The 19,144-nt window shown below is 47.5% G+C and overlaps 1 protein-coding gene across 4 annotated transcripts in view; it reads right to left on the bottom strand.

Moving 5' to 3' along the window:
* Window positions 1–6,534: 6,534 nt before the first annotated feature.
* The window catches only part of Znf236 (zinc finger protein 236), an 89,951-nt gene continuing 77,341 nt past the window's right edge, over window positions 6,535–19,144 (bottom strand). For all 4 annotated transcript variants that reach the window (XM_041640813.1, XM_041640814.1, XM_041640815.1 and 1 more), the window contains exons 28-31: window positions 18,187–18,384; window positions 14,406–14,535; window positions 12,215–12,391; window positions 6,535–10,652 (exon numbers count right to left, since the gene is read on the bottom strand). In XM_041640813.1, the coding sequence (XP_041496747.1) occupies window positions 10,531–10,652; window positions 12,215–12,391; window positions 14,406–14,535; window positions 18,187–18,384 (627 nt within the window). In that variant the 3' untranslated portion in view covers window positions 6,535–10,530. The remainder of the gene's footprint in view (window positions 10,653–12,214; window positions 12,392–14,405; window positions 14,536–18,186; window positions 18,385–19,144) is intronic.

Here is a 19,144-nt window from a genome sequence, read left to right as displayed (position 1 = left end):
AACGCAGCACTCAAAGTTCAGGCCCCTGGGCTCTGCTATCAGGAGTTGCTGACTTGAACCCTTACATCCGGGTTGGGCATAGGAGCTCATGTTTATAATCCTGGCATTTGAAAGGTGGAGGCAGAAGGATTGCAATGGGTTTGAAGCCAGCCAAGGTTACACAGAAAGTTCTAAGCTAGGGTGAGATGCTGTCTCAAACACCAAGGGCTGGACAGTGGGTTTGTGGTTAAGTGCTCTTGCAGTACTACTTCTACCAGCACTAAGCCTACCAATCCAGTAGGGATGGGACCAATCACTCTCATGGGAAAGGCTTGAACACCCATTTGTGGTATTAAAACCACTTGGACGGCGGTACAGGAGTTCAATCCTGTGCTCCCTTTGGTTTCCAGGACCAACTAGCTTGTCAATGGTACCCTTTTCTGAGGAATGAATGTCATGGAAGAAGTCTATAGTGCCCCATAAACTTGCTGTGGGGCTTGGGGTGGGCCCCTCCTCCTGTTTCCCAACTGACCAGAGAGCAGATGACCATCAGCATCCATCTTAGACCAACATTCATTAGACCAATGATGTCCTTTCCTACAACGAAGGCACAAGTCAGGTCGCTTCTTACCTGAGGCTCCATCTGGTTGTCATAGGTTACCTGAAGATAGTAGACCAGGGCGGTTGGAACATTGTTTTTTTTTTAAATGCCCAGCTTGTCCACAGTTAAAGCAGGACCTGGGCTGCTCCCCAAGACCGTAACGCTGCAGAGCCGTAACGGCCATGACAATTCCAGTGATATGGGCTTGGTCAATGTCCTTACACAGTCTGATGTAATCATTCAGTCCTCCTCATTGCCAGTGAGGATGAATTACCTCCTGACAGTACTTGTTGGTATTCTCATAAGCTAGTTGTTTGATGACTGGCATGGTGGCATCAATATCAGGGAAAATCCTCCTGCTAACTTTGAGAGCAGATTCACAGAATCTGAATAAGGCTCAGATAGCCCCTGCAGCACCTTGTTAGACAAGGCTTTCCAGGCTCTTAAGGCAGCGGTGGCAATCTGAGCATACACTCCAGGGTCATACATGACTTGTTTAAGCAGTGTCCAGTCCAGCGCCGGTGAGCATGTCCACACTTCTATTCGGGTGCCCTGCAGCAGTGTTCCTTCTGGCCGTCTCCACACAATTTTCTTGCTAATCAGACATCCAAATCAAGTAATCCCCTCCACTAAGTACCACCCTACAAAGCTGCATCCAATCACTAGGAGTCAAATTTTGATCCATGATGGAGGAAGGTCATTGGCTAATAAAGGCACTGCCCTGGCCCATTTTATTGGTTAGAGGATAGGTGGGAAGAGTAAACAGAACAAAATGCCGGGAGGAAGAGGAAGTGAGCTCAGACTCCACAGCTCTGCTCTCCTCCTGGGAGCAGATGCCTGAGAGAGACGCCATGCTCCCGGCTCCTGGGCAGACACACGCCATGAAGCAAGCCACCAGGTTAGACATGCTGAACCTTTCCCGGTAAGACCGGTGCTCACCGATTATTAGAGATGGGTTGATCGGGATAACAGAATTAGCCAGTAAGGGCTAGGGCTAAAGGGCCAAGCAGTGTTTAAAAGAATACAGTGTCCGTGTAATTATTTCGGGGCATAAGCTAGCTGGGCAGGCGGCTGGGGTGTTGGGGACACAGCCCCGCCGCTGCCCTTATTACTTCAGATCCATGTAGGATTCCACCAAGGCAGCGGCAAAGGGAGCATGCGGCCCACAAGCGGTTATGGCCTCTTTAAGCTGTCTTACATCCTTAAACTGAAACTGCAGATGTAGCCTCTGTCTATCCCCTGAGGATCCACAGTTTCAATAACAGGGAACACCTGGATATTTCTGGACTTAAGTTCTGCCAATTGTCTCCCCAACTCTTCTACCTCCCTCTCACTAGCCAGAGGGGCAGCTGCTTTGTCTTTCTCCTGGGGCGAGGCAAGAGAACAGACCCAGTACTGAGAGATGACTTGGAATCACTACTATCTGAGCTCCGAGCCTCCCCAGGCTCCTTCAGCTCTTCTCCCTCTAGATCTCCTTTGCAAGACGCCAGGGATTCTCTGTCTTGGACATCCTCCAGGATCCTAATGCCTTCCTTAAAAAGTTGCTTGGCGCTACAATTTTCAGCAAGCATAGACTCTTTAACCAGCCTCTATAGGGAAAACACGGCAATGCGAAAGGATTCCGGTCCTTTTTCCCTCAGTTCCTTTTGTAGGTCTTCCTTAACATGTTCCCAGTCAGGGATGTTCAAGGTGCCAGCCTGTAGAAACCATGGACTAACCCTACCTACGGTTTCCACAAATTCTTCCACTGTTTTTCTTCTAAACCCGGTATCCTGCTTTTTCAGTAGTACCGGCACCCACCCTTACAATTCACCCTCTCACCTTCTCTTTGTTACTTACCTGCTGGCCAGTCTTCAGGAGGGTGTCCCTCAGAAGTGTCTCTAGTTCCCCATCCCAACAGGGCCTCCACCTGTGGTGCCTGCACCACCTGGAACTATGGTTGGGCAAGCGTCTGAGGATTAAAGAACACACAGAGATTGTGGGTCACTCTTGAAACAAGAATGCCAATTTTATTGTGTTCCCAGACAGCTTATATAGTGCTCTCCTTGACTAATGGCCAAGCTCTAGTTCTGGGGATTTTCCACTGCAAGCCCACCAGAAACCACTTCCTTGTTATCAGGAACTCATGAGGGTTCCGTGCTCAGAGCACTGTAAGCATAGAAAAACAAGTTGTTTACTCCAGGAGGCAAGAGGTCATAGAGAGTTCAGGTCTGAGGGTCTGCAGCTTCCAACAAGGTGGGAAATACGAACAGAGATATATAAAGAGCAGACAGAATCAGACAGATGCCATGTAGCTGCCAAAGGAGGAGGATGCTAGAATCTTACTGGTAAACCACCAGCCTCGTGGTAAAATATAAAATAATAGAAATGGGTTAATTTAGGATGTAAGAGCTAGCAGAAATATGCCTGAGCCATCAGCCAGTGTTGTGATTAATATAGTTTCTGCATGATTATTCAGGTCTGGGCAGCTGGAAACCAACAAGCAGTCTTGGTTTACAAATTTAAGAACTCATCACTGATACTAATAATTATTTGAATGGTTAACACCTGCCCAATCCAGGCTCCCTCTTCCCTGTCTCATGAATACAGCAACAGTGAGAGTCAATGCTTTAAGGAATGGATGAGGATTTCTGTTTTTTGTTTGTTTTGTTTTTTTTACACAAGTATTTCTTATTCTCCTCAACCCCACACATGGCCAGATACATTCATTAAACTCCAAGATCCTGTAGTATCAAGGCCTCATCTTGCTGTCAGGACTTTCTCTATTGTAGACACTGAATGGACACCGGGATGCTAAATGAAGTGACAGTAAGGTAGGATGGCCCCAACAGTATGTGCAGCCAAGGGTACATGGCTTCTCAGCTGTAGAGTTTCCTCCAGGGCAAGCACGGGGCAGCTTATACAAGAAGAAGAGAGCTCAGAAGGCTTTGTGTGCTGTTAGGTCCCCGTGAGGCAGGGAGGTCTGCTTCTCTCCTAGCCCTTCTCCACTGGACTCTCCACCATTGCCAACTGCAGATTGAGTTTCTCTGTGTCCCGGCAGCTGCTCCCAAATAACCACACTGAGACTGATAGCTTTGCCTACAATGAGCTATCTATCGTACAAACCTCTGGAACTCGGTTCAGGACCTAAAGTATCTGCAGAACTTTCACAGCTCCCATCAGAGCTGTTCAGCGCTGGGTCCTTCCTTTTACTTTCTGATGTCAAATGCCAATGGGGGCAGGCTGACACTATTATCACTTGTTTTCTCACAAGCTCTTTCCTGGCACAAGTTTGTTGTCCTTTTGGCCAATGCTCCTGCCACCAGCATTGGGCATGAGCCCTTCCTGTCTTCTTGGAGACACTTTCAACTGTAACTCACCAAAGGTGTGACAAGTAACAAAGGCCACGTACAAAGCAGTGGGATCCTGAAGATTCATTGGCGAGTATGGTTATTAAAAAGGTGACCCTTTCCTACCTTTTCCAGATATGGCTGTAGGAGGAGGGCTTGGACCAGGGTGGTGACTCAGGCTGGTGTTTGGGGACAGCTAGAGGGACTGCAGATGGAAGGTTGGCCAGATGCTTTGACAGAGAGGAAACAGATATGGAAAGCGCAGGGGTTAAGGGAGCTGTGGGGTGCTAGCTAGAATTGGGGTCCTGTGCATAGTTACATTGAAATGGTAAATGGGGAGGTGTAGACAAGAGAAAGGTGGATGCATAAGTGCATGCACACACACACACAAACACACCAATCTCTCCCATCTCTGCAGGCCTTATGGACATTAATGAGCAAACCAGTCTGATGGAGGAAGGTCATTGGCTAATAAACTGCTTGGCCCTGATAGGTTAGAACATAGGTGGGTGGAGTAAACAGAACAGAATGCTGGGAGGAAGAGGAAGTGAGCTCAGACTCGATAGCTCTCCTCTCTGGGGCAGACACAATGAAGCTCTGACCCAGGATGGACGTAGGCTAGAATCTTCCCGGTAAGCACACCTTGGCGTGCTACACACATTAATAGAAATGGGCCAGGCAGTATTTAAATGAATAAAGTTTGTGTGTTGTTATTTTGGGATATAAGCTATCCAGGCGATCAGGAGCCGGGCTGTGGGAAGAGGCCCGCAGCTCTTACTACACCAGTCAGTCCTTGTTCCTAAACGCCTGTCTTCTAGGAGCAGTGGCTGAGCCCAGGGCTGGGGAGGAACAACTGATTGTGCCAGAGAAAAGTGGTCAAGGAATGAAAAACCACTAGAGAGAGCAGAGCTTCTAGTGGCAACATCTCACTAAAGGCAGCCAGCTACGGTTGCCTAAATGAAACACAGCAGGGAGGAGCTCAAGCCACACCAACAGGGGACAAGCAGGTGTGGGAAAGGACACTGTCCTCAGGCAGACCTACCTGTCAGGGAACTGCTGTCTGTAGCCCTAGACACCACCTGTATGTAGCCAGATCTGAGAACACTTCAGTTATGGAGAACAGTAACTTTGCATATAACAATCACACGCCCTCTGCTGCGCCCACACTCATCTCCGGGTTACATGCTACACCACACACGGGAGTGCTGCTTGCATGGTTGCCACAGTGCAGCAGCATTCAGGGAACAGGTGAGAACAGCCTACAGCTTCAGTCCAGGTGCCACGCTTAAATCCATTTTCTTCTGTGGTTGATGAAATCCAAGGATGGGAAGCCACTCACGGACAAGATCTCTGTGTGGAGAGTCTTTGACCTGCTGTTTCTGAAGCAGTTTCAAAAACAAAGACTGTATAGAAACGGCTGGCCACTGCACCCTTGGGACTAGAGTTGAGTGTAAAATCTCTCACACCCCTCTATAGAGCTTTGTGGCCTAGGGTCGGAAGACTGCATGAATTAGCAAGAAGCTCTCTCTTGATCAGTCCAGAATGGCAGTGTGTCTGACAGCAGAAGGACCTTGCCACGCACTGCATGCTGGAGCCTTTCCTAGCAGACATTTGATACTTGGTACATTTGTGGAAAGCTTCATTGTAGGCTGAGCCAGTTCTGTCTGCCTACATTCAGACAATATCCTCACAGCAGCTACAGCTACTTCCCAGCTCAATAAAGCCAAGAGACGTCCTAGGACTGAGATAGGGGACAGTCAGAGCATCAACCACAATTCCCAGAGGGCAAGAGTGAGCCAGGGAAGCTGCCCACAGAGAAACCTGGCCATGGAGCCCAACTTGTTCCCTGGTTTTGTTCTCACGGCTAGGAAACCAGCCTTTCACTGTCTCTACCTTCCGAGGCCCAACCCACCCACCATGGAGAAGGTGGCTCAGAGCCAGGGCAAGCAACGCTTTTCCTCCCTGGACTGGTAGCCACGGGACAGCGGTGGAGGCCTTCCAGGCCTTTTTATCCAAGGGCAGAAACACAGCCAGGGCTGGACAGGACACGCTCGTGCCTCTAAGCCCTTAAAGCTTTTGTACCACTCCACAGGAGGCCTTAAGACAAGCAGCCCTGAGGTCACCTTACACGTGGAAAGGCACTTCAAGCAGCTGCGCTCCGTAGTGGTGGTAGGAGCTCTGTCACAAGCCTACAGCAGGTGCGGGGCTAAACCTTCCACCGAGAAATAGCATGATGCTGCTCAGAACCTCTCCTCCCCATCCTGCATCTGTCCCTTCGGCTGACCCAAACCATGTTTGCTGGGCCCCAAACAGGCATTCTTAACTTGTTACGTAAGCAGGAGTAAGAACTATCTAGGCTCTACGCAGCCTGGAAAAGTGAGGGAACACGCCACCACGTGCACTAAAGGGCTAGTAGCCAGCACTCTGGGCCAGTCCCTCACACCGCAGCTCTCAATAGCTGCCATTCTGCCTACGGCATGTTTCAACGCGTCTTTACATGACAGGGGAACAGAGTGTGCCCCAGAAGGAAGTCTGGTCAGCTTCGTGCCCCTAGAACACGCTCGGCATGTGGTTACCACTCACCCCGGGCCACAAGAAGTAAAATACACAGGAGTTTTAAAATAATACAAAAACTATTGTTTTATTGTTTTTAAAAGCCAGCACAGTGGCTTTTGGTATAGCTATCCATTTCTAATACAAAACTGGATTAAATAAATATCATCCAATGTATAAATAGACCATGAGACAAATCTGAAGATAAAAAGAGAACTTTTCTGTAAATTAAAAAATTAACTTTCAATTTTCTTAGTGGTGCTGAAGAACAATCACTATGGCATTTTAGAGCTTGTCAAATATACAGATCTTGATTCTCAGTACAAAAGTCTTCATGCCGTAAGCATCACACATAGAAAAGATTAAATAGCACGATTTTTTTGATTACTGTCTGTAGCCCCTGACACACTAACAAATCTATACCATGTAGTCCATACAAACTATGAGCACAGCGCCTGGGCAGTAGGGTGTGAAATGGAACACATGTTCGCTGACCATGGGGGGGGGGGGGGGGCTGGGACGTGGGCAGCCATCACACTGCCAGGGTGTGTGGTGCAGGCATCCAGCTCCCGTGGATTTCATAGCTCTAATTTTTAGATAGCAAAGAGGGCAAACAGTCCGTGTTTAGACAGCAAGCAACCAGATTTCAAGTTGTTTCACTGGGATAAAGTAAAACACAAAACAAACAGAATAAGCGACACTAAACTGGGCGATTGTGGGTAGCTATTTTGAAATTTTACTTCTCTTGGCTTCTGGTTTTGTTTTGTGAGACAGGGTCTCAAGCAGCCCAGGCTGACCTACAACTTGCTATGTAACAGAGACTGACTTTGATCTTCTTGTCTCCATTTCGCAGGTGTAGAGATGACAAGTGTTTGCAACCATAGCTCACTTGAGATTTTCCTCTAATTTACATCCACGTTGTCCACATCACATGAATATAAATCACGGGCAGAAAAGAAATAGACTGTGGACCAATGTCACCGGTGGATAAGGTTCATGAGACAGCAGCACCAGGCCCTGGGGTCACTCAAAGTGTGGGGCTGGTGGAAGAGCAAAGTATGGATTTTTGAAATAGGCTGTGGAGGAAGCCCTTATGCAAGGAGTCATGAGATATCCCAACACATGAGATATTCTGTAGGGAATAGGCCTACAGATACGCACTTCCTTATCCAACGCTCCTTATTTACACCTGTGTGGTGCCATTTAGGTTGGAACGTGAGGCTTAGTGTCTCTCCAAAGACAGGGCGCACAGGAAGAACCAAATCTACCCTCGAAAATCTGGCCGACACTGATGTGCTCATAAGAATCCAGAGGAACTTTAAAAACGGTGTGGACAGCATACAAAGAAACACACGTTTTCTGGTGCACGCTGCTCACCTCCCTGCTGCCCCAGAGCACTGACAAGGAACCCAGAAGGGCTTTCTGGGGGTGAGAAGCATTTCTGCTCACATCGTGTGTCCACTTTGACCTATGACCTTCTGAAGGATCTGTCCATGCCGGGTTCTCCTGGTCCCTTGACCTCCTCAGCTGTACTCGTGATTAGCAGCATCATGCCTTCAGAGATAGGCTTTGCTGTTCTGCCAACCTGGAGCCTCCTCCAGGGACCAATGGGCTCCCGTACGGAAGGAGCAAGCAGCACTCGCAGGACTGCTCCAGGCACAGGACCTTCTGTTAAGGGCCATATCCGACTGTCAGCTCAACGTGCTTCAGGGAGACACCAAGAGGAAATGAAATGCCTTCTCTGGACTTCACACAGGTGAAAGAAAACTCATTACAGTTTTCTTTTCTGCTAAAAATTACCTGAAATTTATTCCCCACCCACCTAGTGATTCTGAAACATGATTTAAAAACAAAACACATACATCACATTTCCTAATGTCATTTTGCATTTAGTTATCTCAAAACAGATATGTTATATAGAGAGAGTTCTAAAAATACAGTTCTCTATCCTCCAAACCCTGGTTATACATGAGGAATCACTTTCCTATAACAATATTCCAAACATTAAAATACAGAGATCAACCTGTAAACCAAAATATTCAAGTGAGTTATCTTCTCAAAACCTTGTATTTTCAAGGAATGTTGGCAAAGAAGCAGCGTTGACGGTAAGGAAGTAAATCAAAACACATACATGCCATGTTTGTTTGCTGGTAAACTGAGAAAATACAAAAAATAATTGATTCCTGGTAGATTTTCTTTTCTTTAACCAAAACAAAAGCAGGCTGCAGATTCACCCAGTGAAGTCTCACTTATACAACAATTGACGGCCACAGTCAGCGCCTGCATTCACCACACAACCAGGAAGTAGCCGACCTCTGTACAGATGTCCTGAGATGACATTTAATGCTGAAAGGAAAATAAATAACCCAGCAAGAACAAAACATTTTAAATCCAATAATTTCAATTTGGGGGATATCTGTTCACTAAAATTAATATTTCTAAAATACTTTAATAAAAAAGGAAAGAAAAAGTGCATTAGTAGCAGAGACTTTAGAACTCTCGCGATTACAATTACTCTGGAAACACGACCTCAGCCGGTGTACACACTGACATTCAGGGAGCCTTGGGGCTTTAAGTCCAGTATCACAAGAAGTCAAGTAAGGCTTTTTTCTTCTTAAAAAAATATACAATACACAAATCAGTTTGGAAAAAAAGTAATAATATTTAACAGTTCTCTGACTTAAATATTTTCACATAACAAAAGTTTTTATGTCACTGTCAATACTACTTATATACAGATGACAAAATGAACAAAATCAAAAGCTGCCCTTTTAAAATAACAGTGAAGTGTCTCTCTCCAGGACTCTTAGTGAACAAGTCCACGTAATATTTATAATAAAACTGCTCTCTTCGGAAACCAATGAGGCAATGAGAGAAAATAAAGGCAACTTTTTGTTTTCAGAAAAAAAAATAGAGCCCAGTTTTATGTTACAATGAAGAAGATATCCATTTATTAACAGAATAAACACGACACTGGTCTGAAGTGCACCAGGAGTGGTCTCTGATGCGCTCTGCGACGTGGACTAGTGCTTCTATTTACAAAATAGACTTCTCAGCCACATGGAGGCCCATATATCTGTCTATGTACACAGGTATTCACATATAGAACATATAAATAGTTTCCAGGGAGTTGATATGAGGTGAGGGACCTACTGTCTTTGGAATGCTGAGGCGCACTGCTCAGCCAGCGCAGGAGGGTTTGGTTTGGGATGTGTCTCACTGCTGATGACACTGGAGGATTCCCTGAAATGAAAACACACCTCCGGTATGCATGAGGAGGAAAGTCGCAGGATTTTTATAAGTCCTTAGCCTTAAAATACAGATAAATATACTGAGGTGGAGAGGAACAGCTTCCTGTCTCCTAAGAGAGAACTCTGTCATTTCCTGCTCACAGGGTATGGCTTGTGCTTCTGCAGTGATCAAATATATGTGACTGGACAGACTCATGCAGCAAGCGTGTGGACATCCATGTGAACAGCTGGTCCTCGCCTGCGGGTCAGATTTTCTCCGTGGCCCTGCTATTGCCAGATCTTGTGTTCTTCTAACTAGGGATTAGGTATCTGTGATGGAGAGAGAACGGGTCCAGCCATCTCTCAAGGCATCAGTTACATTAACGTAAGAGTGGGCTTAAAAGAACTGACGGTTACTAATTAGCAAAACACAGAGTAAAAAGTGGAAAAACATCCGTGTGTAATGGCACCGCTTCTGAATTTCATGCAATATCATAAGTGTGATTTTCCATACTGTCTTTTGCTAACACAAATCTCACTGCAAGGATATTCAGAGATCCAGGTCACTTGCTAAGGACATACACAGCCATGAGAAGGTGAAAGTGACCATGGCAGTGCCCAGGTTCTGTGATTTGTAGACAAATGAAAACAGTGCAGTTCCATTTTTCCCAGGTTTTTCCTGTCAGTCTTTGAATGGCAATGATTCTTCAAATAATTTAGCTTAAAAAAAAAAACTATTGTAGATTTTTAACACTTGAAGTTTTAAAACAGAAACTCTTGAGTGATCTAATCTTCACAAATGTAACTTCATGGATGCGCTTAGCCTTCTTCCATAGCATCAGAACACATTGGTTAGGGTCTGCCACTCGCCCGCTGCCTCCTGCACCACTTCCTCTAAGTGAAGGGTCCTTAGCTCTTCCCCGTCCTGTTCCTGGACCACAGCAGTTGCCTGCAAGGTTCCTACAGAAACAAAGAAAAATTTAGCCTCAGATCTCAGAAGCAGGCTAGCATGCACAGTTAGACAAGAGTATATGGGAACCAGAGGAAGGAAATTTCTAGCTTGTTTTGCTTCCCATCTCAGTAAAATGAAAAAGTCTGGGCCAGGGAAACCATTTTTCAACTTGTAATTCTGGGGTTGGAACCCTAGGCCTCATGCATATAAGCAAGTGCTGAACTCTAGGTGAAATTTGTTAGTCACAGCCTCTGAGATGTGGGAACTCACACCCTGGGGGCTACAGCCTCTGCGATGTGGGCATTCACACCCTGGGGGCTACAGCCTCTGCGATGTGGGCATTCACACCCTGGGAGCTACAGCCTCTGCGATGTGGGCATTCACACCCTGGGAGCTACAGCCTCTGCGATGTGGGCATTCACACCCTGGGAGCTACAGCCTCTGCGATGTGGGCACTCACACTCTGGGAGCTACAGCTTCTGCGATGTGGGCATTCACACCCTGGGAGCTACAGCCTCTGTGATGTGGGCACTCATACTCTGGGAGCTACAGCCTCTGCGATGTGGGCACTCACACCCTGGGAGCTACAGCCTCTGCGATGTGGGCACTCACACTCTGGGAGCTACAGCTTCTGCGATGTGGGCACTCATACCCTGGGGGCTATGCTAATACAGAATCAGTGACAAGCAACTAATAACACTCACAACACAGATAACTTCTTTAACAACATGCAGAAATTGCTGGCAACAGTGACCTTCCCTCCACACACTATCTAGTTCTACCCCTTGGGTGCCCCAGAGGTGTCTACACAACCCCAGTGACCACATGAAGGTCATCTATGTTCACTAACAAAACCTATCATCCTACAACTAAATGAACTTTAAATACAAGTTGTAAAACTCACTGTCCACCCTAGTCTTTAATATTTCATACTCCTGCTTTCCAGGACCTTAATGATTTAGTCTGTTAAATAAAAATGCTCCTGCCATGCTACTATGGTCTGGACCTCAAGCAGGACAGGCAGCTGTCCTCGCCCTAGAGCCCAGTTCCCATGGCATCAACACTTGCAAACCACAGAGAAGGCATGGCTTGTGTGGCCTGGACTAAGGAGACAGAATGGAGGCAATGGTGCTCAAAACAGAGTGTGCAGGCCCTACCCACTTCTGTGTAGACTCCAGGCTGACGCTGCCTCCTGACACTAAAGCAGCCTCATTACTGGACCTGCACATTCCAGAAAGGGAGACTATAAAAACAGACAATCATGCTGCTCACACTGCTTGGCACTGTCTAAAGATGGGTGTGGTGGTAAGAGACCGAAATCCTAGTGCTCAGGAGAAAGAGGAGAAGCAGGGAGAAAGAGAAGGAATAACAAAGAAGAGGAAAAGAGGAAGGGAGGTCAAGGGGATGGGAAACAGACACAACACAGGCTTCCCACCCTGCTCAGCCTCTTCCCAGCTCCTTGCTCAGGGCCTCTTCTATAAACTGCAGTCCTTGCAGTAGCTATGGTGCATGGCCACTGTAAAATGTGTGATAGTAACACGGGAAACACCCAGTGACTTAGCCTTCTTACCCACAAAGCTGTGTGCCCGCTTCATGTGCAGTTTCATGTTGCTCTTCTGTGTGAAGCCCATGACACAGTAGTCACACCGGTAGGGCCGCTCGCCAGTGTGCTTCTTCATGTGTACCTGCAGCGCGCTCTTCTGGTTGAAGGCCTTCTCACAGAGAGTGCAGTGGAACGGCCGCTCCCCTGTGCGCAAAGGGCGATGCGAGCTGTAGTCAGTGTCTTTCTCGAGACTGCGCATTTTAGCGTAGCATACACTGTCCCTCAGTCCAGACTGTTTCATGCTGAGAAAGACTCAGTGACATCCCTCCCGCGACCACCACCAGAGAGCTGATTAGCAGGATGCTGACAAAGACACTCCATGTTGAGACAAAACGAAACCTATTCAGTGAGTACCCAGATCATAGAAACACCCAGAGATAGAACACATGATTAAACAAAATGTTCTAATACATTTTGTGATCCAAGAGAAAGAAATCTGAACATTAGAATATCAACACTATTTAAAGTATGCTTTTCTATAATCTATAAAATGCTACTACTGGGTGGCATCCAGGTGAACATAGAAGCTGGGGGAGCTGCGCAGATGAATGCCCACCAGACCTCAGTGCCTCCCTTCACAAGCATGGTGGTCCTGCTTCCTGGGAACAATCCCCCATTTTGGAGGCCTGGGGGTGGCTGCTCCCCTTTGCCTACAAGTTCTTCCCACCTGCTCTGTGTAGCAGCCTCTTGCTGCAGTATCAGGACCCTTCCCCAGAAGGCCTCCCAGACTGTCCCTGAACACTAGGGATCCATGACTGTCCTGACTGTATTCTGAGCTGGTCCTGTTTCTTCTCCCTTGTGACCATGCACAACAAATGAGGTTTTATCTCAGTCTTCTAAGTGAACCCCAAAACTGAAAAGCCATCTCACTGGCTCTACTCCACAATGACATCCTTCTCACGACATGTGGGCTAAGGGCTCAAGTCCCTCTCAGTCAAGCCAGTAGGTCTACCCACAATGACAATGTGACATAATTATGCCATCAAAGCATACTAGAGCCAGAGGGCATGAGGCAGCCACCATCAAGTTCAATGTTTTCCTGGCAAAAAAAAAAAAATCTTTAAAATGTAGTTTAAAGTTCAATTCACCACCCATAGCTATAGAGGATACAGTACTACTAGCACAGTGCCTCACTACAGAGGAAAAAAGTGGAAAAACTCAGAAACAAGAACATAATTTTAACTGGGCAGTGGTGGTATTTGCCCTTAATCGTAGCACTCAGGAGGCAAAAAGAGGAGGATCTCTGGGTTTTGAGTTCAAAGCCAGCCTGGTCTACAGAGTGAGTTCCAGGACAGTTAGGACTATTACACAGAAAACCCCTGTCTTGAAAAAGAAAAAAACAAACAAACAAACAAACAAAAACAAAAAAAACCCAACCAAACCCATGATCAAATGGAAGCACTTTATCAATTATGTGTATATATCTGTGCATCTGTATGTGGTCGGGTACACAAGCTTGGGGTGGGTGGGGTGTCAGGACAACTCCAGGGTCATTCCTCAGAGCTGTTGATTTTGTTTTTCTGATTGTTTTTTAGGACAGAGTAATCCTGTTGGCTTGGAACTTACTATGTAGAGCAGGCTGGTCTCGAACTTAGACAGATCTGCCTGCCTCTGCGTACCAGTACTGGATTAAAGGTGTGCTCCACCATGTCCAGCTTCTTTGTTGCTTTTTGAGAACAAGTCTCAGTAAGTCTGGAACTAGGCCAGAGGCTGGGTTGGCTGGACAGTGAGCCACAGTGTTATCCAGTCTGCCTCCTCAGCAAGGAAATTACAAACATCCAGGCCAGGAGAGCTTGTTTCTGGACTGGTCTTCCTCTGAAGAGGCTCAAGCAGATGTAGACAGTAGATACAGCAGAGTGCAGAGTCAGCAGGGAGCAGAGAGATCAAAACACTCAGCCTAGAGGGCTGGAAAGGAGCCCTCCATCTTCCTAACCAATGGAGGGAGGGAAGGGGCCGTGCCACAGAATCACTCCTACTCCCCAAGGTCACAGTGAGAACGCCAATCTCAAGTGAAAAAGTTAAGGTGATTAAAACTTAGGGCAAAGTAGAACACGCGGACCTTGTTTGTAAAGAACGTCTTACACCCCACAGGTATCTATGCTTCACTCCTGCTCACCCAGGACTCTTCAGCCAACAACAGCACATCCCGTGGCTCTACCTGTGTGAATGCGGCTGTGCCGCTCCAGCTGGCTCGGTTTGGCAAACGCCTTCTCGCAGGTGTCACATTTGAATACCCTGGGCTTCTGAGAGCTGAGCGAAGGACCAGCCTGGTGTGTCAGCATGTGCTCCTGGCAGAACACACAGAAACCAGCACAGGTTAGGCCCTACTGGAACCTGAGAGATCTGAAACAACAGAAAGGAATCTTCATGCAAACCCAATAGCCTCCCCACGGTGACCTCTGACTGGGATTTCAGGACCTGGAGCCTATCGCAGCAGCATGGGGGTGAGGAGCCATGGCCTTGGCAGCTCCACGTCCACACAGGGGACAATATCTCCCTCCTCAGGTTGCAGTGACAGCTCAGGGAGACTTGCACTCCAGAGTGAAGAGCCTGCTGAACCTCTCTGTTCCCACATTCCATAAGTTCACCTGCAAGTCAAGGCCCACAGGCAGCTGACAGAGGTTTAGCCCAAAAGTCTCTCAGCAACTCTCACAGAACACCTGTGGCTCTGGGTACCCGACCAATTACATAATGACACTATGCGGTGCATCCCACATCTCTGACAGGATCAGATAACTGTACTTTGTATGGGTGTGACTCACCAGGCAGTGACTTTAGATCTGTGTGATCTGACTTTCTCAGAAATAAGACAGCCACTGTGCTCTGTGCCCGAGGCTGGCAATGAGGCTACTTTCAAAGTTTTATAAAGTGCACAATTACCCTGCTAGAGGGAGGGAAGTGTCTTTAAAGTGCCCTGTGCCCTAAAGCAGGATTCAGAGAGAAGGAACACTACACCACACTGCACCTGCACCACAGGTTCATGACGAACACTACTCCACCCAGACAGCCCGAGGTGGGTCACAGGACAAACAGAAAATGAGATGCTAAGGTCAGGAAGAGTTTAGGACAGGCTGCAGAGCGTAAGACTCCAGCAGTAACTTTGCCACTGTGTTGTGCCTACTCTCAACACCTGGAGCTGATAATTCCCTCATTCATCAGAGGATGAAGTCATCTATTTCTGCAACTGTTTCTTTTACAACCCCCAGGCACTTGATACTCAGGAGGCAGAGGGATCCAGGAGAGCAGATAATCCACTATTTGGGAAGGACCACGTTGTAACTCTATAACCCATTTCCAGAGGGCAGTGGCCACAGCCTTAGTGGTGCGCACAGTAACAGAGCAGCTATTTGAAGCTGGTGCAGGGACAACCGCGCTCTCTCATTACAGCAGGGAGAGTCTGCTACACTTGCAGGATGGCCAGTCAAGTGTGGCGCTGATGTTACCACAGAAGCTGGCATGCCTGCTTTCTGCTGGGAGCTCCTGCATATGTGCTGGAGTGTGTAGCGGATAGACAGGTGGACAGAACAGACTGGAGGCGGGGTGGGGGACGGCCCTTGGGAGGTATGTATAAGGAGCAGAGTCAGGGAAGAACAGCAGTGCTCTCACTGTCCACTCCTAACCCTCCCTATTACACCGTCAAATGATCAATTCTTCCAAGCCATCAGAAAATAAAATCAACCCTATGCCAAGGATGACTTGTTTAGTGGGACAAAGAGAGGGCTAACCAGCACCCCCTGTGCCCTGTCTGGGGATGGCTGCTGTCTCTCTCTCTCTCCTCTTTTTTTTTTTTTTTTTTTTTTTTTTTTTTTGTAGTTTTTCGAGACAGGGTTTCTCTGTAGTTTTGAAGCCTGTTCTGGCACTAGCTCTGTAGACCAGGCTGGCCTCGAACTCACAGAGAACCGCCTGCCTCTGCCTCTCGAGTGCTGGGAATAAAGACATGCAGCTGCTGCCTCTTGATAACTTCTTTTACAGCCTCAGATATGGTCCACATGCTCTCCTGGAACTTCCATGGTAAAGCACAGAGGTTTGAGGGCATCAGCAGGAGGAGAGGAGAATGGGGTGAGGACGAGCAGTCCCCAGGAGGGCGAGGTCTGGGAAGCAGATGTAAGTGGTGTGTGAACCCTCGTGTTAGGTAAATGGGCTTGGGGCAGCTCATATCTCAGCCTCAACGCACAAGAACATGGACAGAAAAGAGATCCCTCCTGGAGATGACCATGAAGGACTGGCCAAGTGTGGGCTGAGAGGAGACTTCATCTCACCACAGGGACCTCTCAGAGTAAACCCTGCCAGTGACCCTCAAAAAAGCAGATTAGAGCTTTTAAGTGTGTATCTATCCTCTCTAATCTGGTTCCTCTCCTCTCCTCATATCAAGGCATCCTACTTGGTTTGTAGTCATGGGAGAGGATTGTAAACACTGGGTTAGTGCAGCTTTGACTTAGATAAAAGGAAGGAAGCATACCCCAGGCCTACAGGCTGAAGGCCAGAGAACACTTCTACAGTGAGCCAGCTCCCCATGGTAAGGCGGGTGAGAAGAGAGCAGCAGAGGAAAATGAGCTTGAGCTCAGGCATGCATAGAAAGGGAAGCAGTTTCAGGCCATCTGCAGACCTGGTGCTGCTGGAGCCTCTCCAGGAACGCATAGCCCAGGGTCACAGTAGGCCTCCTTACATATGTGGCTGACACTGCTTGACTGCTTTTAGAACAGGGCTAGATGTAATTACTGTAAAGTAGGGGAAAGTACAGGGAGGCACCATGTAACTACCTATCCACACCACACCTCAAAGCCACGGATCCCCATCCCTACCTTTTATCCTGGCATGGGACATTGTTGTGGTTCAGAATATTGACACACTATTATCAGCTTGAATGGACACCTAGTTCTTCCCTGACAGGAGAGCTGACCAGGCCCAAGATACATGCTAAGCTGCCGTGTTTTCATATACTCTCTTGGCTACAACCGGTTCTCAGCCTCTCCTGGCTCAGAGAGCCTTGACAGTTTCAAGGATTCTCGGTTTTCTGAAGGCCATCCCCACTGGGATAGATTGAACAGTTTTTCACAGTTAGGTCACAGCCTTGTTTCCGTCACACACTAGCTTTGTGAGGTGGTGCCAACTGTGGCCACCTTCTCAGGCAGCACCTGTCAGGTTCTCCACTGTAGATTTGCTAGTGTCTGCCGCTCTCCTTCCCCCTACCCTGCTCCACAGGGTTCCCTTTAAAGGAAAAAGGGAAGGTTGGGTATGATGGCACACACCTTTAATTCCAGCACTTGAGAGAGGCAGACACAGGTGGATCTCCAAGATCTCCAAGAGTTTGAAGTCAGCCTGGTCTACATAGAGAGTTCCAGGTTAGCCAAGGCTATATAAATGAGACTTTGTCTCCTCACTAAGTGGACAGGATGGGACCCTACCCTGAAATTACCTCCCAGAGTTCTGCATCCTTCCTACATATATGTAAGGCCCTCCCTGGGGATGCCCATCCTTTATCTACCACCTTGCTACAGTGGCCTACAAGGTGAGGAACCCTATGTGTCATCCTGTGTAGCCAACAGGGTCCCTGCAAGGCTGCAGGTAAACATAGAGTTCTGTTAGTCACCCTGTGTTCCTCAAGGTACGCTGTGACACACTGCAGAGCCAACAACTGTAAGTCAGTTTTCCCATGGCCTCAAACATGCCAGCAGCTTTCACACTTCTGTCAGTCTGATGAGTGAGACATGAGAGGATGGTGTGACTTTAATTTACATTAGAATTGATGCTGAATTGTACACGAATGTGTAATCTACTCACAGGCACTCAACAAAGGCCTATCCTGCCTACAACCTGGTACACACATTCACATCACCGTTTCTAGAATAGTAAGAGAGATGTGTCGCTCAGCATTTACTTTCGTGAGAAATATTGTAGATCCCCATAAATGTGGGCTGCCCGCTCTCCCCAGGGTGTACCTTTAGGTGTGTGGCACGCTTGAAGGCCTTCCTGCAGACCCGGCAGCCATGGATGCGCTCCTTCCCGTGCACCTCCTTGCTGTGGTGCATGAGCACCGCGGCTGATGAGAAGGCACGCTCACAGTCCAGGCACTGGTGAAAAGGGCCCTCCTTTTCAGGCTGGCTGGTAGGGGTAAGCTGGGCAGAGACATCAGTCACCTGGAGAGAGTTAGGAGTTCTAGGTTACTAGAAAAGTGTGGTCTGCAACTGCCAAGCAGGAAAGAAAATTGCTGTCTTACCTAATATGAACACAGCTGGCCAGCTTATTCCAGGAAAAACTTAGAAATTCTATAAGGCCTGAAAATACAGTTGCCTTGGGATCACTAGGATACTTAAATTCCTGGCCAATGAGGGAGCATAGGGATATACCCACCAGATTAGACCAGCTACCAAACTCCTCTCCTGGCCACATAAGCTATAGGCTTAACCACAGTGGAACAAGAATGAGGGACCACAGAGCCACCACTGGGGCTGGTAAAGACCAGATAAGGCATATATGAAAGGTTCAGACATTGCTTTAAAATGCCCCAGTCTGGAGCAGCTAGATGGTTCAGCTGATAAAGATGCCTATCTCCAAGTCTGATGACCTTGCACCCACATGCTGGAAAGAGAAATCCAATTTCTCCAAATTGTCTCTGTTTTCCACCCCATGTCTACACACACACATGCACACACAAGACACACACATGTAAAATACAAATGTATAAAACTGCTGTGGTTTGGAGCCCCACATACTGCACTAAAACTAAATCAATGGTGTTTCATTAGCGTTGTTTGAGCTAAGTTATTTTACCTAAACTGTGGATTGCAACTAATGAGCTGGTTTTCAAGTCAATTTCATGGGATGCCACCAGAACTTCCAAGAACAGCAAATAAAGCAGAAGGCTAACTGTGTGTCCCTCGGAAACAGGCGACCTCA

The sequence above is a fragment of the Microtus oregoni genome, unplaced genomic scaffold, assembly GCF_018167655.1.
Source record: "Microtus oregoni isolate MIOR12 unplaced genomic scaffold, Mior012 000065F_ref0000479, whole genome shotgun sequence".
NCBI classification, from domain to species: domain Eukaryota; kingdom Metazoa; phylum Chordata; class Mammalia; order Rodentia; family Cricetidae; genus Microtus; species Microtus oregoni.
The sequence above is the reverse complement of the archived record's forward strand: the minus strand, read 5'-3'. Positions and strand labels throughout refer to the sequence as shown.